This window comes from Gopherus flavomarginatus, chromosome 2 (assembly GCF_025201925.1).
Source record: "Gopherus flavomarginatus isolate rGopFla2 chromosome 2, rGopFla2.mat.asm, whole genome shotgun sequence".
NCBI classification, from domain to species: domain Eukaryota; kingdom Metazoa; phylum Chordata; order Testudines; family Testudinidae; genus Gopherus; species Gopherus flavomarginatus.
This window is the reverse complement of record NC_066618.1, coordinates 126,866,142-126,893,444: the sequence shown is the minus strand read 5'-3', so window position 1 is coordinate 126,893,444 and position 27,303 is coordinate 126,866,142. Positions and strand designations below refer to the sequence as shown.

General features: G+C 42.4%; 1 protein-coding gene across 5 annotated transcripts in view; it reads right to left on the bottom strand.

Moving 5' to 3' along the window:
- Positions 1-3,112: 3,112 nt before the first annotated feature.
- LPCAT1 (lysophosphatidylcholine acyltransferase 1) overlaps positions 3,113-27,303 on the bottom strand; it is a 205,533-nt gene continuing 181,342 nt past the window's right edge. For 4 of the 5 annotated variants that reach the window (XM_050938231.1, XM_050938226.1, XM_050938228.1 and 1 more), the window contains exon 14: positions 11,552-15,007. In XM_050938231.1, the coding sequence (XP_050794188.1) occupies positions 14,826-15,007 (182 nt within the window). In that variant the 3' untranslated portion in view covers positions 11,552-14,825. Of the gene's footprint in view, positions 5,755-11,551; positions 15,008-27,303 lie in introns of those variants that run through there. The other variant, XM_050938227.1, reaches the window with a different exon arrangement.

The window sequence follows — 27,303 nt, the reverse complement described above, 5'->3', positions numbered from 1 at the left end:
TTAGACACCAGTCTCATTGTGGGTCACTCAAGACAGAGCCAAGGGTGTCCCTGCTCTGGTGTACTCTCTCCTCACTGGCCGCTTTCCTGACCCAGTGATCACTACAGTGAATTTAAACCACATGCAATTTATTAGACAGCAGTGGTAAAAAATAAGGGATAAAGATTAAAGGATCAAGGCATGGCGAACACCATAAACAATAGTCTCTGGAACTTAAGAAAATTCACAGCCTATTCCTGACATAGAATCATAGATTATCAGGGTTGGAAGGGACCTCAGGAGGTCATCTAGTCCAACCCCCTGCTCAAAGCAGGACCAATCCCCAACTAAATCATCCCAGCCAGGACTTTGTCAGGCCTGACCTTAAAAATCTCTAAGGAAGGAGATTCCACCACCTCCTTAGGTAATCCATTCCAGTGCTTCACCACCCTCCTAGTAAAAAAGTTTTTCCTAATATCCAACCTAAACCTCCCCCACTGCAACTTGAGACCATTACTCCTTGTTCTGTCATCTGCTGCCACTGAGAACAGTCTAGATCCATCTTCTTTGGAACCTCCTTTCAGGTAGCTGAAAGCAGCTATCAAATCTCCCCTCATTCTTCTCTTCTGCAGACTAAGTAATCCCAGTCAGATGCTCTAGCCCCCTAATCATTTTTGTTGCCCTCTGCTGGACTCTTTCCAATTTTTCCACATCCTTCTTGTAGTGTGGTGCTCAAAACTGGATACAGTACTCCAGATGATGCCTCACCAATGCCAAATAGAGGGGATTGATCACATCCCTCGATCTGCTGGCAATGCCCTTACTTATACAGCCCAAAATGCTGTTAGCCTTCCTGGCAACAAGGGCACACTGTTGACTCATATCCAGCTTCTCATCCACTGTAACCTCTAGGTCCTTTTCTGCAGAACTGCTGCCTAGTCATTCAGTCCACAGTCTGTAGCAGTGAATGGGATTATTCTATCCTAAGTGGCAGGACTCTGCACTTGTCCTTGTTGAACACCATCAGATTTCTTTTGGCCCAATCTTCTAATTTGTCTAGGTCCCTCTGTATGCTATCCCTACCATCCAGTGTATCTACCACTCCTCCCAGTTTAGTGTCATCTGCAAACTTGCTGATGGTTCAATCCAGGCCATCCTCCAGATCATTAATGAAGATATTGAACAAAACTGGCTCCAGGACCAACCCTTGGGGCACTCTGCTTGATAGTGGCTGCCAACTAGACATAGAGCCATTGATCACTACCCATTGAGCCCGATGATCTAGCCAGCTTTCTATCCACCTTATAGTCCATTCATCCAGCCCATACTTCTTTAACTTGATGGCAAGAATACTGTGGGAGACCATATGAAAAACTTTGCTAAAGTCAAGCAATAATATGTCCACTGCTTTCCCCTCATCCACAGACCCAGTTATCTCATCATAGAAGGCAATTAGGTTAGTCAGGCATGACTTGCCCTTGGTGAATCCATGCTGACTGTTCCTGATCACTTTCCTCTCCTCTAAGTGCTTCAAAATCGATTCCTTGAGGACCTGCTTCATGATTTTTCCAGGGACTGAGATGAGACTGATTGCCTGGTAGTTCCCTGGATCCTCCTCCTTTTTTTTAAAAGATGGGCACTACATTAGCCTTTTTCCAGTCATCCGGGACCTCCCCTGATTGCCCAACATAATGCCAATGGCTCTGCAATCACATCCGCTACTCCTTTAGTGTCCTCGGATGCAGTGCATCTGGGCCCATGGACTTGTACTTGTCCAGCTTTTCTAAACAGTTCTGAACCACTTCTTTCTCCACAGAGAGCTGGTCACCTCTTCCCCATATTGTGCTGCCCAGTGCAGTAGTCTGGGTGCTGACTTTGTTCCATGTCCCAGGCCTCCTTCCCAGGACCTGGATTTGCTGCTGTGATACCATGGGTAAGATATCTGCTCTGGTGGTGGCTACACACCCTCAGGTTCAAGATGGTGAGACCCTTCTCAGTATTGGCTCTCCTGTCAGGTTTGCACTCCCGCCCCTAGAAATCCAGCCTTCATGGCCCTCTTGTCTGACAATATCTTCCTGTGTTTGGCCCTCTTTGCCCAGGGTCCCCACTTTGCTCTCCCCAGCTGCTCACTGTGCTCAGCTCCAGTATTACTTGTGGCATGACCAGCCTTCTGCTATCCTGGTTCTGGCCCTGCAACTCCCCACTGTAGTTCAGTCCTGGCTCACCATCAGTGTGGCCGGTCTCTGCTGCTCTGGCTCTGGGCTGCTGCTCTGCCTTCAGCTTAGATCTGCCTCTGGGCTGCAGCGCTCTCTCTGGTTCTGCCTTACTCTGTCCTGGCAGCTCCAACTCTCACAGAGAATGGGCCCTGGGCTCTCAACTCCCTCATTGATCTATCTGCCCTTTCAATCTGGCTGAGTTGGAGCACTCTTTCCATTGGCCCTGGGGACTGTCAGTCTCAGGATCTTGACTTCTCTTCAGCCCTTCCCCTTTCTCTGTTTTTGGTTGGAGAGGGCCAACCAAAGTTTCAGTAAGGGGCCAACAACCACTGTTAAATGTGTGCCTTATTAACAATTTGAATGCTTCCAGCCCTTGGATCTTTTTATGCCTTTGTCGGTTAGATTAAAGAATTCTCTACTATCTGAAATCTCTTAGTCACGTAGATACTTGTAGAGTGTGATCAAGTTACCTCTTAACTTTATCTTGGATAAACTAAATAGATTGGGCTTCATTAGTCTATTATTGTAAGACTTATTTTCCAGTCCTTGAATCATTTCCAGACCTTGAATCACTTTTTTCTGAACGCTTTCCAATTTTTCAACATCCTTTTTGAAGTGTGGACACCAGAACTGGACACAATATTCTACTAATGCTCACACTACTGCTCTCTATATAAATACCATCTTCTTACTCCTACTTGATATTCCTCTTTTTATACAGTACTTACAAGAATCGTGTACATTTCAAGCTCCCTTCCATGTTTCCTTTGAGGGTTTACACCAGGAAAGTATTTTGATTGCTGTATAGGGATTTAATTTTACATATTATTTAACATTTATATCCTTTCTGATTGTTGTGACCATTGCAGTTAATCAAAAACTTAAAGCAAAAGAAAACCAAACACTTTGTTGTGTTTTTTTTTTTAATTTGGCTCCATACTGAAAATTCAATTTACAGCAAAAGAGTCACAAGGAAAATGTCCCATTGAGCAAAATGAACAGTGATTCCATAATGCACATTAACACTCATAAGGAGCCCCTGGAATAATTCATAAATACTGATGTCAATTCTCTTTTAGTAAATCAGCGTACCACTCAAAGCATGGTTTAAACTTATGTAATTACATTGCTGCTTGGCTCAGTTCAGTTTATAGCACTTCATAGTCAATATTAAAGAAGACATATTTTCAATTAACAGGAAAACATATTTGCTCAAGTTGAGGTATTTCCTTTATGAAATTACTTACTGAACATCACTGGTATTATGAGGTACCGTTAGACTCAGACTGTTTAAAAATTGAGAAAACATACAAAACACAAATCCAGTTTTTTAAATATGCTGTTTTCCATGCATTTTAATAAAAACTATAGAATCATTTTTTTAGCACTGAAACTATACTTCATTTGGAAAAGGGTTAACATCCAGTCAAAGCACCTCCACTATCCGAACAATACATTTGATTACTTTCCTTTTTAAAAAAAATGATGAAATATAATTCAGTTCAGTTCAAAGATGATGGTCTATGTACACATATACCATAGAAACTTGCTTGTAGGGACATCTACAGCAGAAAAAAACATCAATATTATCCAGTACTGAAATTTATGAGAGTTTTATGCCATTGACTTCAACTAGAGGTGGAATGGGCCCCTAATACCTATTAAGTGGCTTCCTACACAACTGGCTTTCCTCAATAAGAACATAGGAACTGCCATATTGGCACAGGTCATTGGTCCAATTAGAATTATTCTGTTTATGGCAGTAGTCTATACTGGCAGCAGAAGTAGTAAACATTTAAGAAAGAAAAAGAAAGAGACTAAGTTTTCTACCCCCCAATTTAAATTCTGTTTAAAAATTAATAACGTAATATGTTACAATAAATCAGAACTCTGTGTTGATCCTAGTTTAATGGTTATTCAAGAGATTTTAAAACATTAAATATTTTGTTTTGAAATATTTGCAACTTGCTTGACCAGTCAACTTTTATTCTTCCAAAAAAAGATAAACCAGTATCAATGATCAAAAGAGAAGTGTTTCTTAGACACCTGGAGGGACATTAGGAATTACAAAAAGGTCAGAAAATGGTCCCACTGAGCAGAATGCTGCAACACTGAAGTTAAATAGCATATAATACAAAGTTAGTAGATAGCCTTGGTCCTCAGAACATAAACTCTTCTACTTTAAAAAGATTACTACGTTGTTTAGTTTTAATTCTCTAACATTTACTGATTTGAAAGGGGCTCTTAAAACCCCTAAAAAGTTATTACAGAAAGCCGTAACATTATAATATAAACAAATCACTAGGCAAATTACTACGCAGACAAACAGCTACAGTAGTTTAGCTTTTTTGTCTACCTAAATATGTATGGTTGCTAATAGACTCAAGTGTAACTTCTTTAAGGAATTTTATTTTAAAAAAAAAGTTTCAGTTTTGGATTATTTAAAAACTAATTTTCTGGTTAGAAAAGTAGTCACAATACTGACTTGCTTAAACCTTCCCTCCAGCATATATACTTACAGCATACAAGAGCTTTACAGTTTATTTCTTCAGCATTTGAAATACAAAATTATTTTCATGCTAGTAACAAAAAATATGTATTTGTGATTTCCCATATAAACTTATAACTTAGAAATTCAGATGAATTTCATTTTCAGTACCATGGTAACATGAAAAGCCTTACAGCTTCATCTTTCTCCAGCATCTGTGAGAAAAAACTACTTACTACATCGTCAACTCTTAGAGTAATGGGCACTCACCACCTAGGGTGATAATAGTAAAAAAAAAAATAAAATAAAATAAAAAAAACAGTAACTATTACACAACATACGCAACTTAAATTTTGTAGGTCATGTGTTAATCTAAAAATCCCCAACTTCTTAAATCACACAAAACCTCTTTATATGCAAGCTGTAGACTTGGAGTGATTTCAGGTGCTTGGTAAATGGGCATTTTCCTTCAGAAAAAACAACTTCTCTTAACTGATCCCTTTGTTATTTTGTTTGTCCTAATGCTACATTTTTCTTTGAAAATAGTATATCAGAATAACACTTCATATGTTTCTACCTATAGAGGATAGCAGTAACCTAAAAGTCTCCAATCAAATAAGCTGAAAACTTACTAGAGAGAAACTAACTGTATGTCTTTGACATAGTTTGCAAAGGAGAGCCATTCTAACATCTGATATCTTGTCCTGCATAGAAACAAGGGATTTCTTACAGGCTCTTGTGACTCACTCTAGGGCTCTGCCTCCTAAAGTCCTGTGATGGCATCAGAGCCTCAGCTTTCATTTCAAAAGTTTCTGATCGTCATGGTTGTGAAGAAAAGTTTGTAACCATGACCTGAGTATAACAGTTGCAGTGATGTCTCAGCCTGAACAGTGCCAACAAGATCCAGGATGGAAGAAGCCTGGGCCCCACATTAGCACCCTAGCAGACCAGGTTGCCACTAGGCCAGGCTGCTCAATGGGGAGGCACAGATGTTGTACTGGGCCCTGTGGGATTGGTTCTGTCTTTGTGGGGTTCAGAAGTGCAACCAAGTCATCCTCTGGCTTTTTGGCTCTATAGGTCAAGATTGGAGTGAAGAAAAGTAATGTTACTCTCAAATGCCACCCATTCCACAGAAAATTAAATTTAAGATGAACTTTCTGAGACAGAAAACTTAGTCACATTAGAAAGCAACCACCACCCTGCCACCCAAGTCTGGTCCCATTGCATATGATGAAAGAAACCTTAAAAAATGCTGAGCTCCCTGCAAAACAAGGAACACTCCTGTCCCCCTGACTGGTGAAAGCCATTGAAATTATTAACATCACCTTTACAGAAAGCAAGCCTTCCAGTCTTCCTGAAAAATGCAATCGTCTACTTGACCTTCACCAGTACTTGATACAGGAAATTTCTACATAGACACAAGCTTTGATAGTGCTAATAGATTATCTTCTCATGGCTATAACAGAGATCCAGTCTCAGTGCTCATACTGTTAAATCTCTGAATCTTTTCACACAATTGATCACAAGTGCTTTTGATCTATTTGCATGATATGGCTAGAGTACATACATCAGTATTACAAGGGCACTAGTCATTCCTCCCACTAGGTTCCAGAGGGTCATACCTCTTTAGGAACATTTCCATGTGGCGTCCCAGAGAGGTCTCCTTCTTTTCAATATATACATGAGGCTACTTGAAGACATGAGAAATCTCAGACTATGGTCTCAATCACCTCCAGCTGTATAGTTCCTTTTAAACACACACAGAAAGTTGCCCTCACAAGATGTCACAATGCCTGAAAGAGACTGGCAACTGAACAAAGAGCAGCTGGCTCAAACTGGACACAGGCAAGACTGGAGTAATGCTGCCTGGAATTAGAAGAATCAGCTGACATGCTGTCCTCATTGTGACGTCCACCCTTCATTTGTCAGTAAACCAAACCATGGGGCCTTGCTGGACTCATCAACCTAGTGTGGTACTGGTTAGAAATGCTTACCTTCACTTTCAACTTGATAGGAGCTTTTTCTTCCTCCTTTCAGAGGAAGAAAGAAAAAGCCACATGAAAAAACGAGATCTGGCCATAATGATACATGATCAAGATTTTTAGAAATAGCTCAAGTTAGGCTCCTAAATTCATAATTAGGTACTTAAAATAGGTGGTCTGAGAGACAAAAGGGCTCAGCCCAATGGGGCCTACAATTTTGAAAATCAGACCATTTATTTGCGTCTAAATATATATTTAAAACCACAACTTTAGACTCTAGTTTTCAACAATCTTGGTTCATGTGTTTATCACCTTCAAGCTGAATACTAAAATACATTATACCTGACTGTGATTCTCAAAATGGTCAAATGGGACTCAGGCACCTAAATACCTTTAAAAATCTGGGCCCTAGAGCAAATCATCCCTGAACTCTGCATCCTACATTAGCTCAACCATAATTTCTGATTAAATTCAAAGCCCAAGTCCTCATCTTCAAAGCCATGAATGGAGCAGGACCCTAGTACATCAGTAGCTGCCTTTCCATCCACAACCTGCAGTTCTCTATGCTGATGTAACTAAAAAAATATAGGCAAAGTACACGGAAGCTGGAAGTAACATGATGTCAGCTGAGAGAGTTTTTTTAAATGGAATGAGCAACCTGAGAATAAAGACAGCCAAAGTCTTGACCTATTATAGAGCATGCCGCAAGACCCAACTATTTGTTAAAGCTTCCACACCATAACTAAAACGTTTACACAAAATAAACCTTTGTTAAAAAAACAAACAGACCTTCCTAGCTTTGCAGCACTTTAGATATTACTGTAATGTGCTCTGTAGAAAATGATAATACAGGTAGGTAGATAAGGAGAGCTGCACAGTAATTGCTATGTTCAATATTGCTTTTGAGGCCTTAGAATTCTTTTCAGTACATTAATCACATTTGATCTGAATCTAATACATATTGTATGTTCTTATAGTCACTACAAATTAGAAGAATAAGAAAATCAAGTGATCAATAAGTCATTTGGGACAGAAAATTAAAAATTCTTTATTTCCATGGAATGGGGCAAAAATAGTGTTTTAATTATGGAAATATTTAGTATTTTGGTGTAATAAAATTACAGTACTTAAACAATAAGAAGTCCTTGTGATACCTTAGAGACTAACAAATTTATTTGGGCATAAACTTTTGTGGGCTAAAACCCACTTCATCAGATGCATGGAGTGAAAAATATAGTAAGCAGTATAAATATTACAGCACATGAAAAGATGGGAAATTAGTGCTGTACTTAATATATAATAGCATAATTTGTGAAAATCCTTTTAATGAGGAGATTATCAAAGATGATACAGTACAGATTCTGTTTCAACTGAATATAGAGATCATTTGATTTGCTTGATCAAGGCAACCTCTACGTTTATTGTTTGGAATATTTACTAGAACCACTTCAAGCAAACATCAAAATACAACTATTTTTTCTACAGAAGCATATCTACTACACGCTACCATGAAGTGAACAATGTGCAAACTTATTTATGTGTAATTTTGACCAACTCTGGGGGTGAATCAATTTACAAATGTGATGAGCATTAAATATGAACTGAGGTCTTGCTCTACTCCTACAAGCAAAATCATTTTATTTACTTCTCTTGGTAGTTATTTTGCCTCCTGACAGGAAGCAAATCAGTTCCCTATCACCCAGTTGTTTCCCCGTAGAAGTAATTTTGTGGCTCATGAATATAGAATTTTATAATGGGATTAGTAAACATGGCAGTGACAGAAGACTGTACTCCCTTTGAGCACAGAGAAACAAAATTCTGACTACAGATTATAATATACTGGAAATGCTATGGTATGAGACAATTTCTGATTTAGTTTACAAACTAATCTCTCAAAAAGGCAAGCTCAGGAATTTCTTACAATTTTTAAAAATTGGAGGAATAAACATTTGCTGTTGCCAATATAGTCTATTACAAGTGCATAATGTAACTTGACTGAATCTCCCAAGATCCATATGTGGGATAGAACTGCTTGCAGTGAAATACATGGTTGGATTCCTCCATATTTTACATGGCATACACTCTTTCTCTGAATGTGGTGGAAGGGACAGAAGGAGGATGTGCACTGTGCTCCAACCAATGCCACTGGGAATTTACCAAAAAGTTAATGCAGCCTCTAGCTGTGGCTTCCAAAAGTACTATGTGAGAATACAACATATAATTTTGGTTACTTTAGGTGCATAATTATTCAGTTACTAAAGTGATGAGCACAATAAAGAAAGGCGAGAGATAAAGAGGAAGGCCATGGAAGTGGAAAGAATGGGATCCACTCCCATGTAGAATGATAGGTCTGCTGAAGTCCTTGCTCCCCACAGTATTTTAAGTTAAAAAAAATCTAAGGAAATTGTCAGACAAAAACTTAACCTGAAGTTCTGATTGAACAGACCAATAAAGTTACCATTTAAAACCCCCCCAAAATTTTGAAGTCCTTGGAAAGATCCCAAGTTAAGATTCCATTAAAAAAAATCAGTGGAAGGTATAGAAATACCTCTTTAAAGTCATCCAGCCAATAACCTTAACCAAACCGTCCTCATCAAAACAAGGGGAAATTTAGATACAAAATTATTTCCAGTGGGCAAATAGGTAATCAGTGACCCTAACAATTAAAAACATCTCTTACTAGATTACTCCACTTTTAATCTTGTAGGACCAGATTATATCAACTTTACAATGAGTAGTAGTTTGCTCTGTATGTAATCCCATTGATAGTAGTGGGATTGCATGTGGAGTGAAGAATTAGTCAACATAAGTATGGCTGACAGAATCTGATCCCCAGTGATTACATAAGGTACTATTCAAAGATAAACTGGATCTGTTTACATCACTGACATCAGGATGACATAAACAACATATATAGTCCACTGTTCCCTGAAGTCAATATGTAAGCAATTGTGTGTGATTAGCCATAGAGTTCATCTTCCTACCTTGGCGCCTAAACCTGATTTAGGTGCCTATGCCTGGGTTTAGGCACCTAAATTCCAGTTTTAGGCTCCACTACAATTCACAAAACTCCCACTAAATCCTCTAGACACCAAAACTCACTCGGCCTATATTTTCAAGGTAAAAGTTTCTTTGCTGCCTAAGATTCTGCCTCTGGCCATAAGCACTGCTGCCTCCCTCTAGGCATCTAGATGACTATTTCCGGCCTAAGCCCCAAAGCAATTCAGAAAATGGGGAAGATAGGGGTTTATCTGCCTAACTTGTGTGCAGGGCCTGATCCCATAGGTGTACTCAGAAGCTACCTACTGGATCGGGTTGCATTCAAAATCTGGCTAGTGGAGGTAAACTTACAACTTTTATCTCAGTGGTTAGAGCACTCATCTGGGGGCCCAAGTTCCTCATTCCTCTTTGCTAGACGGGGAGAAAGGATCTGAACAGAAGAGTGATCTAACATCTGAGCTATGGGAGAGTCCTCAATCTCTACTGGTAAAGGAGGGATTCCTCAATCTACTGGTAAAGTTGTTCTATTGTGTATAAATAATTAGAGTCACTGGGAGCAGGCAGACTTGACTCTGGCTATCCCACCTCCTAAATGGTTGCCCTAATCAGCAGGCTATAGAGTTATTTTCTCACTCTCTAGCCCACTAAGTATTTATCCAATATGGAATAACTTCGCCAAGAGAGACTGAAGGAACCCCACATAAGAATATTCCATAACTCAGTAGTTAGAGCACTCCCCTGGGAGGTGGGCAACCCCTCTTCAAATTCTTTCTCCCCTTCTCCCCACATGGCGGATGAGGGAATTGAACATGTATCTCTCATATCCCAAGTTATAAAATGGGTAGTGGTGGCAACACACACGTATGTTTTGTGTGGAGTGAAGCAGGTGCTTAGCTAATTCTCACAAGCAATACCATATGTGCCTAAGTTGCTTGACTCCAAGACAGGAGTTCCCAGTTGTGACTCACTAGCAGACATAGGTGCCTCCTGGTAGCCTGGATTCAGTTGCCTAGCTCCATGAGAGGAGTGGGTTTTAGGACACCCCCCTCTCATTGGTATCTTCCACTGACTAGCTTAGGTCAATCCATATCTAGTAAGATGGCTTTTGTAGATCTCCCTGTGCACTGTATAGGGAGCCTAACCACCTAAATCAGACTTTGCAAAGTGCAGTGTTGTTCTTGTGATTTTCAAGGGGCCTAAAATTTAGGCATTCCTTTATGTATCTAGCCCTATTCCCTCAGCCTCTATCCCTTACTTAGGGGAATAAAAGGGAAGGGTGAAGAATCACACATGGCATTAGATGTATAAAACCAAGACTATACAATCCACGTTATACTGACATTTCCAAATGTAAGAATCACAGACACAGACTATAGCCTTTTTAAAGTCTTTACAAAAATGAAAATTTTAATTGAACATTCAGGAAAAAGCACTAATTAAGAGATCACATCTTACATGGCAGGTGTGTAAGGAAAGAAGGAAGGCTGGAATATGGAAATTGATAACAGTAGAGGGCTAGAGTTAAGATTAGTTGGGAGATCTTCACTAAGCATTTCTATACCTTCTAATGTTTTTCAGGGGCGGGGTGGGGGGGAGGTTACAAGTGGAAAATTTGGATAGCTTGGGTTTCTAAAGCCTTTTTTTTTTTTTTTTTTTTTTTTTTTTTTTTAGGGATTTTCCAAAAAGGTTTGTTATATAACTTCAGATTAATGAATCTTTGGCTGAGTCTATAGCTATCTTCAGTACATAATACATGATCATTTAGTCTGCTATAAGGGCTTTACTGGTATAAAATTAGGATGGCAGCATTACTAACAACGGGAAAAGCAATAAGCCAGGGGTCTCAAATACGAGTTATTTGCTGCAGTCTGCCAAGCTCGCCCCCCACCCCCGGAGTTATTTCCTGCGGCCACCAAACTCCCCTCCCCCACCATGCCGTGTTCCCGCTCTTCTGCCTACCTCCAGGTGCTTCCCACTGCCAAACAGCTGTTTGGCAGTGCTTAGCGCTTTCCAGGAGGAAGAGGGGAGGAGCGGGGAGCCGCATGCTCAGGAGAAGAGGCGGAGAAGAGGCGGGGCACGGGTAGGGATTTGGGGAAGGGGTTGGAATAGGGGCAGGGAGGGGGCGGAGTTGGGGTGGGGACTTTGGGGAAGGGGTTGGAATGGGGGCTGGGAAAGGGTGAGAAGAGGTGGGGCAGGGGCGAGGCCTCATGGAAGGGGTGGAGTAGAGGTGGGGCCGGGGCAGGCTTTTGTTTCTTTATGTGAAAAGGTGTCATGTGGCCCTCGTGGTGATTTGCGTTTGAGATTGCTGCAATAAGCAATTTATGTAGGTCATCACAAATGATTCCTGATAAAAACGTTAAACCTCATTGCACCATGTATTCTGTATATCCCACATGTGTCACAGAGAAACGATTTTAAATTAAAATTATTGGAACGTTTTTATATTCCTCCACCTGTAAATCTAGGTGCTGCAGAGAACATTAGCCCAAATGTAAGAGTGCCAGAAGGTGCCAAAACAACATCTAAAATTAACCCAGAATATTTTTTATTGTATTATACCTAAAAATGTCAAAATTTCAATATTTTTCAAGCATCTAAAAACTCTCATTTTTAGCCCTATCTTGCTGCAAGTTACTGGATTTTAAATCTGTCAGTGTTCCAGGACCAAATATTGTTCACTGTGTTTCTCAGTCCACTGTGGCTTCAGTGTGTCGGTAGAATTCCCTATTTGGGGAAAAGAAGGAAATCTTTTTCTCTCAGGTTAATTTCCTTTTAAAAATGGTGGCTGGTAGAAGCTGCTCAGAAATTTATAATGTTAGAGCAAGTCCCGGGGCTGGGGGTGAGAGGAGGAGGATAAGTAAGCAAAATGTAGGTTAGGCATTAATTAATATTACGGTAATTTTACATTTTGTTACACAATATACCACATAGAGAGAGCATGTCCACATATACAGGAGAACTTCAAAGTTACAAACACCTTGGGAACGGAGGCTGTTTGCAGCTCTGAAATGTTTTGTTCAGCTCATTACGCTGAATAAAACATTATGGTGGTTCTTTCAAAGTTTACAGCTGGACATTGACCTAATACAGCTTTGAAACTTTACTATGCAGAAGAAAAATGCTGCTTTTTATCATCTTAATTTAAATGAAATAAGCACAGTTTCCTTACCTTGTCAAATCTTTTTTTTTTTAAACTTTCCCTTTCTTTTTAGTAGTTTACATTTAACACAGTACTGTACTGTATTTTTGTGTGTGTGTCTGCTGCTGCCTGATCGTGTACTTCTGGTTCCAGATGAGGTGTGTGGTTGACTGGCCAGTTTGTAAATCTGGTGTTCATAACTCTGAGGTTCTACTGTATGGTATGTATAGTATGTAGCATACCATACACACCAATGTGCTACTTGTATGATAATTTGCATATATATGTGCAATAATTTATTGATTACTTACTTTTAATGAAATTAACATGTGGAGGGCAGATGATATGTCTCTCCAGAACACATTCGAAACCGTAACCAGTTTCAAGCAACTGCCATTTTTAAAAACCAACCTGCCAGAGAAAGGTTTCCTCCTCCTTCTCCCTCCCCTCTCCACCCATGGCCTTAAATTAGCACGGTTTGTTGGCCCAGGATGGACAAAATTCAAATCCTAAGTCAGTGGCTGCTTTTCTAATTATAAAAATGCCTGAGTTTTAAAGTCTGATATAGTGCAGTTCTACAGGGTTAGTAATGGGGTTACTAACCATGCAGGATTAAGAATTTTTACTATTAAGGAGAGAAATTCCTTTGATCCCATTGGGACCCAGCATTACTTCTAGCCCTTAAAGGCACATTTTGGGCTTTCAACTTCTGATGTTTTTATGTTCAGAAAAACTACATCATTTTGGGAATTTTTTTTTATTAGTTTTGATTTCTCTCTCCCTCTGAGCCCTGCTCAGTTTTATTCCTTGTAACGAAAGTACCTGGATTTACAAAAGGAAAGAAATAAGAAATAGTGCCAATAACATTTTTAAAACTTCTGTAAAACATTTGTAATTTTTTTTTGAAGGGAAGGAGGGGGGTAATTTCTGCATCATATAGAATATACACCATGGTAATATAAAGTTTTAAGGCATTCCTTTGGGATGTCTTAGAAAACTCACTTATGGCTTTGCCACTCCTAACTAATGCAATCTTCCAAATTCATGCTGATACAAATTATTATTCCATATTACAACGTGTATTTGACTGTATATGCACACATGTGCATGTGTATCTGTCGTCAGATTTTTACCAAAGAAGCTGCACCTGTGTGATTCCTTGTTAAAATCTAAATTAAATACATAAGGAATTAGTTTATAATAAATTCCTCATATAATTAATAAGTGGAAATATTTGAATAATTTTACAGAAGAACATGGAAAGCATAGTTTGCCACACATTTGTACACATAGACAAATCATGTCTGTTTTGAAAGCATTTCATATTTCACTGCGTTCTGCAGATAAGTATATAAGAATAAATGTATGGGAGCTAAAGGCCCTTCCCTTTTGATTCTACCATGTAATGGACTGAAAAAACAAAGACAACTTTATCATTTAACAACAAAAATAAAAAGCAAGTAATCCTTGTTCAAAAAAATCATAATTGTTTCTTGCATTATTTACTGAAACCAACACAAAGGGCCAAAATGTGCTTGCGTTTCTCATGAGAATAATCCTACTGAAATTGGTGAGACTGCTATGTGAATAAGGACAGCAGATCTGGCCCTAAATAAATATCTTCCTAAACAGGGAAAAAAACTAATCACCAAAGTGCACTCACCACCATATTAGCTACAATTCATTATACATGCACACTTTGTGCAACATTCTGTACATGAAATTAACCAATCAAATATAAATAAATACGTAGCTTCCCTTTAAGTATGTGCATTAATAATGAAGCACATCACATTATTGGCTTTCTAAGACCTTTCTGAAAAAAATAAAATAAAACCCATCTCCTGACAATTAAGCTTGAAGATATTGATAAATACAGCATGTGGGAATTAAAGAACAGTATTAAGGTAGTAAATCTTCCACACACAAAAGTTATAGTTGCTGTACAGTTGGAGTGACTATGAAGATTCCAGGAAAGGAAATATTCCTCTCACCAGGAGAGGAGTAGGATGGCTGCAGTATTAATTCAGTTTCTTCTGCAGGGGATTCTTTTTATCATCAGCATTTTCTGGGCTGAAGTCAGTACAGAATCCATTAGGGGCTGGAAGAGAAGTCTTCAAACAATTCTCAACTTCCATCTGATCATGGTACAGATACTCTTCTGCAAAGTCTGGATACATTTCTGTATATCTGTAGAAGTCATCTAAAAAACAGACATTTTTGTTACATGGAAGCTACTACTACTAAAACAAAGACCATCTAACTTTTGAATACTTAGAGCCATTCACATTTCACTGGTAATTTTCTTCTGTGAGAGGAAAACTGTCACTATTGTCCTCCTCTCCTTCCAATATCCAGCCTCCCACAACTGCTCCTCTAGTAAGAAGGTATATTAACAGATAATGTATTCATTTACTAATTCAACTAAAACATTTCTCTTCGTAAGAACAGTTTTCCTCATTGTGAAATGCCTGATTTTTATTTTTTTTCTATTGATGTGATGATGAAAAGGAAATAAACAAAACCTCTTTGTGAAAAAGGGTTTCCTTTTTATGCCACAAAAGCTTCTGTTCTGCATCAATTAACTGGCACTGGCACCTTGCCACAAAGTGTTGTGCTGATATTTACTCAGACATGACTTGAACTGTAAAATACCTTGGAGAGCTCAAGTCATAAGAAGCAATATTCAGATCATAAAGGACACTGACTTTGGAGGCAGCGAAGTGCAAATTCTAGCAATTGCTATATTCACACTATGCCTCGTAGTATTTTACATACAAATATGCTATATTAGGGATCCTCAACCTTTGGAACGCAGCCCGTCAGGGAAATCTGCTGGCGGGCTGGGATGGCTTGTTTACCTGCAGCGTCTGCAGGTCAGCCGATTGCAGTTCCCACTGTTCATCATTCCAGGCCAATGGGGGCTGCGGGAAGTGGTGTGGGCCGAGGGATGTGCTGGCCACTGTTTCCTGCAGCCCCCATTAGCCCAGAACAGCGAACCATGGCCAGTGGGAGCTGCGATCAGCCGAACCTGCAGATGCTGCAAGGAAACAAACCATCCCGGTCTGTCAGTGGATTTCCCTGACGGGCCACATGCCAAAGGTTGCTGATCCCTGCGCTATATTAACAGTGCTTGAATATGTCGGATCACTGCACCATTCCAGAAAAGCTTGGGGAGGGATTGTGCTTCATTTCCCTGGAGTGCTAGGTGTGTGAGGGCTGCACTATTCTTTAGGGAAGGTCTATCCTACAGCCTAAGTTGATAGAAGTTATGTCTCTCAGTGGTGTGAAAAAGCCTGTTCCCTGAGCAACGCAAGTTTTGTGCTGTCCGCATCGCCACTATGTTGGTGGGAAACACTCTCCTGATGACACAGCTTCTGCTTCTCGCTGAGGTGGAGTAATTATGCTGATGGAGAGCACTCTCTCATTGGCATAGCATGTCTTCACTAGACATGCTACAGCTGCATCAGTGCAGCTGCGCAGATGTAGTACGGTAGTGTAGATTTGTGTAGATTAGTGTACAGTCTTTCATTGCACTGATATCTGAACATATCCTCAGATCCTGCTAAATCAATTGAAAGACCTCATTCTGTCTGAAACATCTATTTAAAACAGGGTTTAAAAAATTCTAATTAAATGCAATTAAATATTTAAAATGTATAATTTTAATACACATTAACTAATCTTTCAGAACTGGAACCATTTACTACACTCAACAAACATGATCGTTACAAGAATACTAGTAGCCAAAAGCTGTCACACAGGTACAATTCATACTCATGTGAGTAAAAAGGCTGAGAACTTAAAAATTGGAGGTTAACAGATTATTAATCTCAGTGATAAATGAATTTGGTGATATTCTAAACACAAAGAGCACTCAATCATGCTTGTAACTGTTTCTATCACTTCACAGTGACTCAGACATTCTAGGCTTCAGAGAGATGTTTGGGGTTATTTTGTGTGCTGGCTGTGTTGCTGTGTGGGTGACGGTGTTGATTTGTGTGTTGGGGGGTTCTGCTGGAACAGTTGTGTGGATGGTAAATGAGGAGTGTCTGCTGTGGTAAGAGGCAGGCATGTTTGTGGTTATTGTTTATGTTAGTTGTGTTGCTGTGTGTGTGATTGTGTTGCTTTGTGCAGGTGGCAGCTGGACACATGGGTGTGGCAGCTGGGCCAAGTAATCCACCACCTCTGCAGTTTTCCTCACACAACCAATGAAACTGTGGCATGCAAATGAACTACAGAATAACGGTGGTGACTGGCTGAGTTACCTCCGATATCACAATAGTTTAGGACTCTTGGCATGGCCTTACTGTAGCTGTACACTGCAAGGGTGTGACGTCAAAATGTCTGAGAATGTAAAAATCAGACAGTAACAGACTATGAAACCCAGTGATGACTGAACCTGGTGATATTCTGAACAAAAAGAGCTCAGCCATCCCTGTAGCTATTTCCATTGCTTCACACTGACTGACAGATAACTGGCTTCAGAGACAGAGGGACAATCCTGAAATCTTATTACATAGGTATAATATGACACATGGAAGATAGGACTTATGTAATGCAAAAGAAGGCAAGAGAACAAGAAGAACCTAAAAGAATAGCAGTCCCACTGTTGCAGTCAAAATTTGCAGGAGTCCCCGTCTTCATTCTGCAGCACAGGAGGCCATAACAAGACATACACCATTTTTTCTTGAGGCGGGGGGGGAAGGAGAGGTTTAAAGTCATCTTCATCTTCTATGTTGTCCATTCTGCTCTCCCTATGCTTAAAAGGGAATAAAACTGACCTATACGTCAATTTATGAATCACCTGACAGAGCACTTCAGATATAGTTGCTTTAACTTTATTGCTAGCACTCATAGCAAAGAGTGGAAAGGCAAAAATAGAAAGAGAGGTTTTATGAGGCTGAATGATTACTTATCTTGCAAAAACTTGTTCTTAGAGATATTTTGTCTATGTCCCACTTATGGAGTGTATGTGCCTCACATGTATGACTGGAATTTTTTGATGTGTCCACATGCCCTCTGATCCAAGGGCATACATGGTAGAGTTGCCCTGACCCTTGCTAAATCATAAACCCAGAAGAAATGGACTCTGATGGAGCAGGGATAAGGGCAGGTCATGGGACTCAGATGGAAAAAAAAAATTTCAAAGAACAAAAGTGATTGGTAAGGTAAATAACCATTCATTGTTCAAGGCTTTGTCTGTGTGACTCTCACTTATGGTAATGAGGTAGCAGTTGCCAGATTAATAAATGGTTCTGAAGAGTTGTACCTACAGTTATCTAAATAAGGACTGCAGAAATAAGGATTGACAGAAATAACGGGTAGGCCCAATAGCTTGAGTTGAAAGCTGCAGTTCAAAATCTTGGGAGTAAGGTTGTCATAAACATATAGTTAAGGGTTAATGCCTCTTTTACCTGTAAAGGGTTAAGAAGCTCAGTAAACCTGGCTGACACCTGATCAGAGGACCAATAAGGGGACAAGATACTTTCAAATCTTGGTGGAGGGAAGTCTTTGTTTGTGCTCTTTGTTTTGGGTGTTGTACGCTCTTGGGACTAAGAGGGACAAGACGTCAATCCAGGCTCTCCAAATCTTTCTGAATCAGTCTCTCATGTTTCAAAATTGTAAGTAACAGCCAGGCAAGGCGGAGTAGTTTTATTTTTGTTGTCTCAACTTGTAAATGTACGTTTTTTGCTGAGAGGATTTTACCTCTGTTTGCTATAACTTTGAACCTAAGGCTAGAGAAGGTTCCTCTGGGCTATACAAATTTGATTACCCTGTAAAGTATTTTCCATCCTGAGTTTACAGAGATGATTTTTACCTTTCTTCTTTAATTAAAAGCTTTCTTTTTAAGAACCTGATTGATTTTTCCTTGTTTTAAGATCCAAGGGGATTGGATCTGGACTCACCAGGGACTGGTGGGGGTAAGGAGGGGGGATGGTTTATTTCTCCTTGTTTTAAGATCCAAGGTTTGGATCTGTATTCACCAGGGAATTGGTGAAGTCCCTCAAGGCCACCCAGGGAGGGGAGAGTTTTGGGGGGACAGGAAGTGCTCCAGACACTAACTTCTGGATGGTGGCAGTGTACCAGATCTAAGCTAGTAATTAAGCTTAGAAGTGTCCATGCAGGTCCCCACATTTGTACCCTAAAGTTCAGAGTAGGGAAGGAACCTTGGCATGGTGAGCAGCGATGTGGGATATTTTAGGAACCAAAAGCCAGTAGGATTTTTTTTCTCTCCTTTCTAGCTGCCTGGAAAGCAGCCTGAAGGCAGAGGTGTTAAGTTTTTTAACAAGGGTCTTTGTTAAGAGGAGGCTTCAAGCTGTGAGCAAGCAGCCAGCAAAAGGAATTTACAAGCTGAATCGTTTTCTTTCTTTCTACCTCTCGGGTATAGCTAGTTAGAAGTCTCTGTTAATCAAGCAGCCCTGAGCTGACTGCATCCCAGTTTCAGTGAGCTGCAGAGGGGTGTGGCCAGCACAAGAAAGCAGGAAAATGAGTACCAGTAGAGCAACTAACAAACTAGAGCAGGCTAGGCTGGAAGCAACCGAGAAAGACAACGAACATAAGAGACAGATGGAACTAAACAATTAGAAATAGCCAGAGAAGAGGCTGCCCACAAAAGAGCTATGGAGATGAAACAAAAAAAGATGGAAATGAAACAAAAAGAGATGGAGGAGAAGGAAAAAGAGAGAGAAAGAGAAGAGAAAGCCAAAGAGGCTGATCACTGGAGGACTATGGAGATCCAAGAGGGAGGCCCACCAGCATGCCCTGGAATTAGCAAGGGCTAAGCCGGATGTACCCATCAACCCTAACAACCCTTCTCCAAGTACTGTTTCCCATCCCAGAAAAATCCCCACCTACAAGGGGCAGGTGATGATACTGAGGCCTTCTTAGAAAATTTTGAAAGGGCCTGCCTTGGGTACAGCATCTCTGCAGACCAGAACATGGTAGAGCCGAGGTCACAGCTCAGTGGACCCTTAGCAGAGGTGCTGGCTGAAATGCCTAAGGAACACATGAACGATTATAAACTTTTTCAAACCAAGGCCAGAATCAGAATGGAATAGTTCCAGGCTGAGAAGGAAGATGACAGCCTTCAGGAAGCTTGGGGGGCGGCACGGAGCACCCAACCGCCTCTCAGTTCTTCTAACCGATCCCGGTTCAGATCCCTAAGATGGGAACCAGATGTGTCATTTGCCCGACACGCCTACCACATTGGAAAGAATTGGGAGGCCTGGATATCAGGAGCAAGTGCTAACTCTCTGGAAGAGCTGTCCTTCCTAATGCAAATGGAGCAGTTCTTAGAGGGTGTTCCTGAGGAAATAGAAAGGTACATCCAAGATGGGAAGCCCAAAACTGTAACCGAGGTGGGGGAGACTGGAGCCAAATGGGTGGAAGTGGCAGAAAAGAAAAAGCTACTAGCAAGGGGAGCGAATATCAGAGGGGGCAAACCGAAAATAAACCCTATCACCAGGGGCAAACCAAGACCCCACCTACAACCCAAGGAAAGCCCCAGATACCCTATTGTCCCACCTCAGCAGTCTCCAGCAACCCACCTCGACCCAGTGACCAGTCAGCTGGGCGATGTTTTAAATGTAATGAACTGGGACATGTAAAGGCCCACTGCCCCAAGAACCCCAACTGATTACAGTTCATTACACCACAATCACACCGAAGATCCCCAGGCACAGATGCCTCTCAAATACCTTCGGAGCGAAGGGAAAACTTGAGAGTGGGCGGAAAGAAGGTTATCGCATGGAGAGACATGGGGGCACAAGCGTCAGCTATCCACCAATCCTTAGTGGACCCCAAATTCATCAACCCAGTGTAGTAGGAGGAGGCCCTAAGATATAAACCTTGATATCAGAGGCCCGGTATGAGGCCTGAGGCCTGAACTAAAGTAATGGTGAAGACTTTGCTAACATAAAGCAAAGTTAAGCTGTGAGCCAGAGGCAGGCCCTGCTCACAGAAGCTGGCAAGGAAAGGACTGATGCTGCAGAAAGAGACACCTAAAAGGTACTGGACACCAGATATCAGAATATTTGCATACTTGTACACTCCACACAGATAACAAGGAACAGACTAACCCATCCCAGTGACAGGGGCAAAAGGCTAATATGATGGACAGAGTTGTTTTGTTCGAACCAACATGTACAAGGTGAGAGGCGGCACCTTACTACGTAGACGGGTTGTACCTTGCTGCGTAGAGGGGTTGCACCTCAATACATCAGGAGTGATGTGTAACTTGTTTGTACCTGTGTATAAGAATGCATCCCTGGGGCGGTGTCTTTGTCCGGCCAAGGGGGCAGTGGAAAGTCCCGCCACTGACTGAGCCGAGTCCATTGCCAAAGGGTACTTTCTCGTAGTATGCCCTGTAGAGTAACAATCTAGGGGGAACTATCATTGTGTCCAATACGGCAATAAACCTGGCCGACGTGCCTTGTACCTTATTAGACTCTGTGGTCATTGGGGGTTCTCTTCAGGTCTGCTGTGTCAGCTATCTTCGAAGAGCTGAGACAGCACACAGAGGGAACACATGCACGCAGCCGAGTGATATCAACATTAAACAGAGCAGAGCACCACACTGGTAGAATCTGACAACACCCAGAGGCCCAAGTAACAATTCACTCATTCATGTCAAAATCTTTAAACTTGCCTACAGCTGAGTTACCTGTCCAGTACAAGGGCTGGTCAGGAATGTGGACTTTTGCAGTCTATGACAATTATACCATCCCCATGCTACTGGGGGAAGACTTGGCCAACCAGGTGAAGCTGGCCAAAAGGGTGGAATGGTCACACGCAGCCAGGCCAAGCAAGCTTCCACACCCATCCCTGTTCCTGAGCCATCCACAAGGGCCCCATCTGTGTTACCAGAGACCCAGACAGAGGTGGTGGAACCGGATCCCCTGCCAACGACTGCAACAGCCATAGTGCATCCAGTCCCAGAACTGGAACTGGAAAAGCAACCAGCACCAGAACCATTGCCAACACTGCCTCTAGCGCTTGCAAACCCATCTACAACTCCAAAGCCAACGCCAGAGGGCACCAGTGGGCCTGAACTGGCAGAAGCAGCAGACAACCCTACCCAAGAGGCTCAGCCAGAGCCTGAAATATCACATAGTGCACCAGCAGAGAGCGGTTAACAATCAACGAAAACAACCCCATCACCTACATCGCTTCCAGAGGGACCAAGCCCAAGTCCACAGTCTAAGGAGGAACTGATGTCTTCAGCCTCAAGGGAACAGTTCCAGGCTGAGCAGGAAGCAGATGACAGCCTTCAGGAAGCTGGGGGGGCGGCACAGAACACCCAACTGCCTCTCAGCTCTTCTAACCAATCCTGGTTTATTGTAGAACAAGGACTTTTATACAAGGAGACTCTTTCTGGTGGACACCAGGAAGACTGGCGTCCTCAAAGACAGTTGGTAGTTCCAACTAAATACTGAGTAAAGCTCTTGAGTTTAGCTCATGATCATCCCAGTGGCCATTCTGGGGAATAGAACCAAAGACCGATTGGGGAAGTCCTTCCACTGGGAGGGAATGGGCAAGGACATTGCTAATTATGTCCGGTCTTATGAGGTGTGCCAACGAATGGGAAAGCCCCAAGACCAGGTCAAAGCCGCTCTCCAGCCACTCCTCATAATTGAGGTCCCATTTCAGCGAGTAGCGGTGGATATTCTGGGTCCTTTCCCAAAAAAGACTCCCAGAGGAAAGCAGTACATACTGACTTTCATGGACTTTGCTACCCAATGGCCGGAAGCAGTAGCTCTAAGCAACACCAGGGCTAAAACTGTGTGCCAGGCCTTAGCAGACATTTTTGCCAGGGTAGGTTGGCCCTTCGACATCCTTACAGATTTGGGAACTAATTTCCTGGCAGGGACCATGAAAAATCTGTGGGAAGCTCATGGGATGAATCACCTGTTGCCACCCCTTACCACCATCAAACCAATGGCCTGGTGGAGAGGTTTAATGGAACTTTGGGGGCCATGATACGTAAATTTGTAAATGAACACTCCAATGATTGGGACCTAGAGTTGCAGCAGTTGCTTTTTGCCTACAGGGCTGTACCACATCCCAGTTTAGGGTTTTCACCATTCGAACTTGTATACGGCCACGAGGTTAAGGGTCCATTACAACTGGTGAAGCAGCAATGGGAGGGGTTTACGCCTTCTCCAAGAACTAACATACTAGACTTCGTAAGCAACCTACAAAGCACCCTCCGACATTCTTTAGCCCTTGCTAAAGAAAACCTAAAGGATGCTCAGGAAGAGCAAAAGGCCTGGTATGATAAACATACCAGAGAGCGTTCCTTCAAAGTAGGGGACCAGGTTATGGTCTTGAAGGCCAACAGGCCCATAAGATGGAAGCATCATGGGAAGGGCCATTCACGGTCCAAGAGCACCTGGGAGCTGTTAAGTATCTCATAGCATTCCCCTCCTCAACCCTAAAGCCTAAAGTGTACCACGTTAATTCTCTCAAGCCCTTTTATTACAGAGACTTAAAGGTTTGTCAGTTTACAGCCCAGGGAGGAGATGACGCTGAGTGGCCTGAAGGTGTCTACTATGAAGGAAAAAATGACGGTGGCGTGGAAGAGGTGAACCTCTCCACAACCCTGGAACGTCTGCAGCGGCAACAGATCAAGGAGTTGTGCACTAGCTTTGCCCCAATTTTCTCAGCCACCCCAGGATGGACTGAACGGGCTTACCACTCCATTGACACAGGTAATGCTCAACCAATTAGAACCCCACCCTACCGGGTGTCTCCTCATGCCCAAGCTGCTATAGAACGGGAGATCCAGAACATGCTACAGATGGGTATCATACGCTCATCTACCAGTGCATGGGCATCTCCAGTGGTTCTGGTACCCAAACCAGATGGGGAAATACGCTTTTGCGTGGACTATTGTAAGCTAAATGCTGTGACTCGTCCCAACAACTATCCAATGCCACGCACCGATGAGCTATTGGAGAAATTGGGACGTGCCCAGTTCATCTCTACAATAGACTTAACCAAGGGGTACTGGCAAGTACCGCTAGATGAACCTGCCAAGGTAAGGTCAGCATTCGTCACCCATGCAGGGGTGTATGAATTTAATGTGCTTCCTTTCGGGCTGCGAAATGCACCCGCCACCTTCCAAAGACTTGTAGATGGTCTCCTAGCAGGACTGGGAGAATATGCAGTTGCCTACCTCGATGATGTGGCCATTTTTTCTGATTCATGGGCAGAACACCTGGAACACTTGGAAAAAGTCTTCGAGCGCATCAGGCAGGCAGGACTAACTGTTAAGGCTAAAAAGTGTCAAATAGGCCAAAACAGAGTGACTTACCTTGGACACCAGGTGGGTCAAGGAACGATAAATCCCCTACAGGCCAAGGTGGGTGCTATCCAAAAGTGGCCTGTCCCAAAGTCAAAGAAACAGGTCCAATCCTTCTTAGGTTTGGCCGCATATTACAGGCAATTTGTACCACACTACAGCCAAATCGCTGCCCCACTAACAGACCTGACCAGAAAGACACAGCCAAATGCAGTTAAGTGGACTGATGAGTGTCAGAAGGCCTTTAATCATCTTAAGGCAACACTCATGTCTGACCCTGTGCTAAGGGCCCCAGATTTTGACAAACCATTCCTAGTAATCACAGATGCGTCAGAGTGTAGTGTAGGAGCAGTTTTAATGCAGGAAGGACCGGATCACAAATTTCATCCTGTCGTGTTTCTCAGCAAGAAGCTGTCTGAGAGGGAAAGCCACTGGTCCATCAGTGAAAAAGAATGCTACGCCATTGTGTGTGCCCTGGAAAAGCTACGCCCATACGTTTGAGGACGGCGTTTCCCACTACAAACCAACCATGCTGCGCTAAAGTGGCTTCATACTGCCAAGAGAAACAACAAAAAACTTCTTCGATGGAGTTTAGCATTCCAAGATTTTGATTTTGAAATTCAACAATTTCAGGAGCTTCTAACAAAGTTGCTGATGCACTCTCCCGTGAAAGTTTCCCAGAATCAACTGGTTAAAAATTGTCCTTGAAATGTAGAAAATCTTGTAGTTTTACATTATTAGTAGTATATGTAAAGGTGCATGTGTTTTATTAATCTGTTTATTCTAAAGTTCTAGGAAGAAATCACTGCCAGTGTGGTTCCACACTGTCTGAGATTTGGGGGGCGTGTCATAAACAGATAGTTAAGGGTTAATGCCTCTTTTACCTGTAAAGGGTTAAGAAGCTCAGTAAACCTGGCTGACACCTGATCAGAGGACCAATAAGGGGACAAGATACTTTCAAATCTTGGTGGAGGGAAGTCTTTGTTTGTGCTCTTAGTTTTGGGTGTTGTACGCTCTTGGGACTAAGAGGGACCAGACGTCAATCCAGGCTCTCTAAATCTTTCTGAACCAGTCTCTCATGTTTCAAAATTGTAAGTAACAGCCAGGCAAGGTGGAGTAGTTTTATTTTTGTTTTCTCAACTTGTAAATGTACGTTTTTTGCTGAGAGGATTTTACCTCTGTTTGCTTTAACTTTGAACCTAAGGCTAGAGGAGGTTCCTCTGGGCTACACGAATTTGATTACCCTGTAAAGCATTTTCCATCCTGATTTTACAGAGATGATTTATACCTTTCTTCTTTAATTAAAAGCTTTCTTTTTAAGAACCTGATTGATTTCTCCTTGTTTTAAGATCCAAGGGGTTTGGATCTGTGTTCACCAGAGAATTGGTGAAGTCCCTCAAGGCCACCCGGGGAGGGGAGAGTTTTGGGGGGACAGGAAGTGCTCCAGACACTAACTTCTGGATGGTGGCAGTGTACCAGATCTAAACTAGTAATTAAGCTTATAAGTGTCCATACAGGTCCCCACATTTGTACCCTAAAGTTCAGAGTGGGGAAGGAACCTTGACAAAGGTCTTGTAATAGATTTGCAAAATGTAGTGAAGCCAAGATGGATTTTTTTTCCCACATGGAACTGTACAATAATTTTGTAGGGGCTTCACAGACTCACAGAGTTTAAGGCCAGAAGGGACCCATTAGATCATCAAGTCTGACCTTCTGTGTACCACAAGAGCTTAAATTTCACACAGTTACCCCTATATTGATCCCAGTAACTTGTATTTAACTAAAGCATAAATTCAAGAAAAGCATCCAGTCATGGTCTGAAGACATGAAGAGCTGGAGAAAAGACAGTTACCTTTTCCGTAACTGGTGTTCTTCTAGATGTGTTGCTCAAGTCTATTCCACAATAGGCATGCGTGCACTGGTGCTGGAAGTTTTTCCCTTAGCAGTACCCATAGGAGAGTGCCCCAGCGACCCCTGGAGTGGCACCTCCATGGCATGGTATAAGGGGTGCTGCGTGCTTCCCCCCACTCTCAGTTCCCCCTTGCCAGACAATTCCGAGAGAGGGGAAGGAGGGCGGGATGTGGAACAGACATGAGCAACACATCTTGAAGAACACCAGTTACAGAAAAGTAACTGTCTTTTCTTCTTCGAATGATTGCTCATGTGTATTCCATGCTATATCTGTTGGAAGTGGGTATGAGTTCACAAATTCTCAGGATGGAGCACAGCTCTGCTGAACCTGGCGCCATCCCTGGTCTGGGAGATGATCGCATAGTGCGAGGTGAACGTGTGAACTGAAGACCACGTGGCAGCCCTACAAATGTCCTGAAGGGGGATATGGGCCATAAAAAGCAGCGGATGAGGCCTGCGCCTGAGTCGAGTGCACCTTTACAATTGGTGGAGGGATTCCCACCAGGTCATAACAGGTACGGATGCACGAGGTGGTCCAGTTGGAGAGCTGCCGAGTGGAGATCAGCCAACTTTTCATGTGCTCAGCCGAGGCAATGAACAGTTGCGAGGACTTTCTGAACAGCTTAGTCCACTCCAGGTAGAAAGCCAGAGCCCGTCTCTCATCCAGCGTGTGGAGGCAGTGCTCCTCATTGGACGCATGGGGCTTGGGGCAGAGGACCGGCAGAAAAACATCCTGACCCATGTGATAGGCAGAGACCACCTTCGGGGGGAACAAGGGGTGCGGGCAAAGCTGGACCTTATCTTTATGAAACATCGTGTACAGGAGCTCGGAGGTCTGGGCTCTGAGCTCCGAGACCCGCCTAGCCGATGTGATTGCAACCAGAAAGGCCACCTTCCATGAGAGGTGTGACCAGGAACACATGGCTAGCAGCTCAAACGGGGGCCCCATGAGGACCCAAGTTTAGGACTCACTGCCGGACTGGGGGCTTAACAGATGGGGAGAGACGATCCAAACCCTTAAGGAATTGGCCAGTCATAGCATGGGAGAATACTGTGTGGCCCTGCACCGGTGGATGGAAGGCCAATATGGCCACCAAGTGCACCATGACTGACGAGGGCACCAGGCCCTAGGCTCTAAGGTGAAGGAGGTAGTCCAGGATAAGCTGGATTGGGGTGGCCACCGGGGAAATGCCCCATTTGTCCGCCCATCTGGAAAACTGAGACTACTTTGCCAAGTAGGCTTGGCGCATGGAGCGCCACCTACTTTCTAGGACGACGCGCTG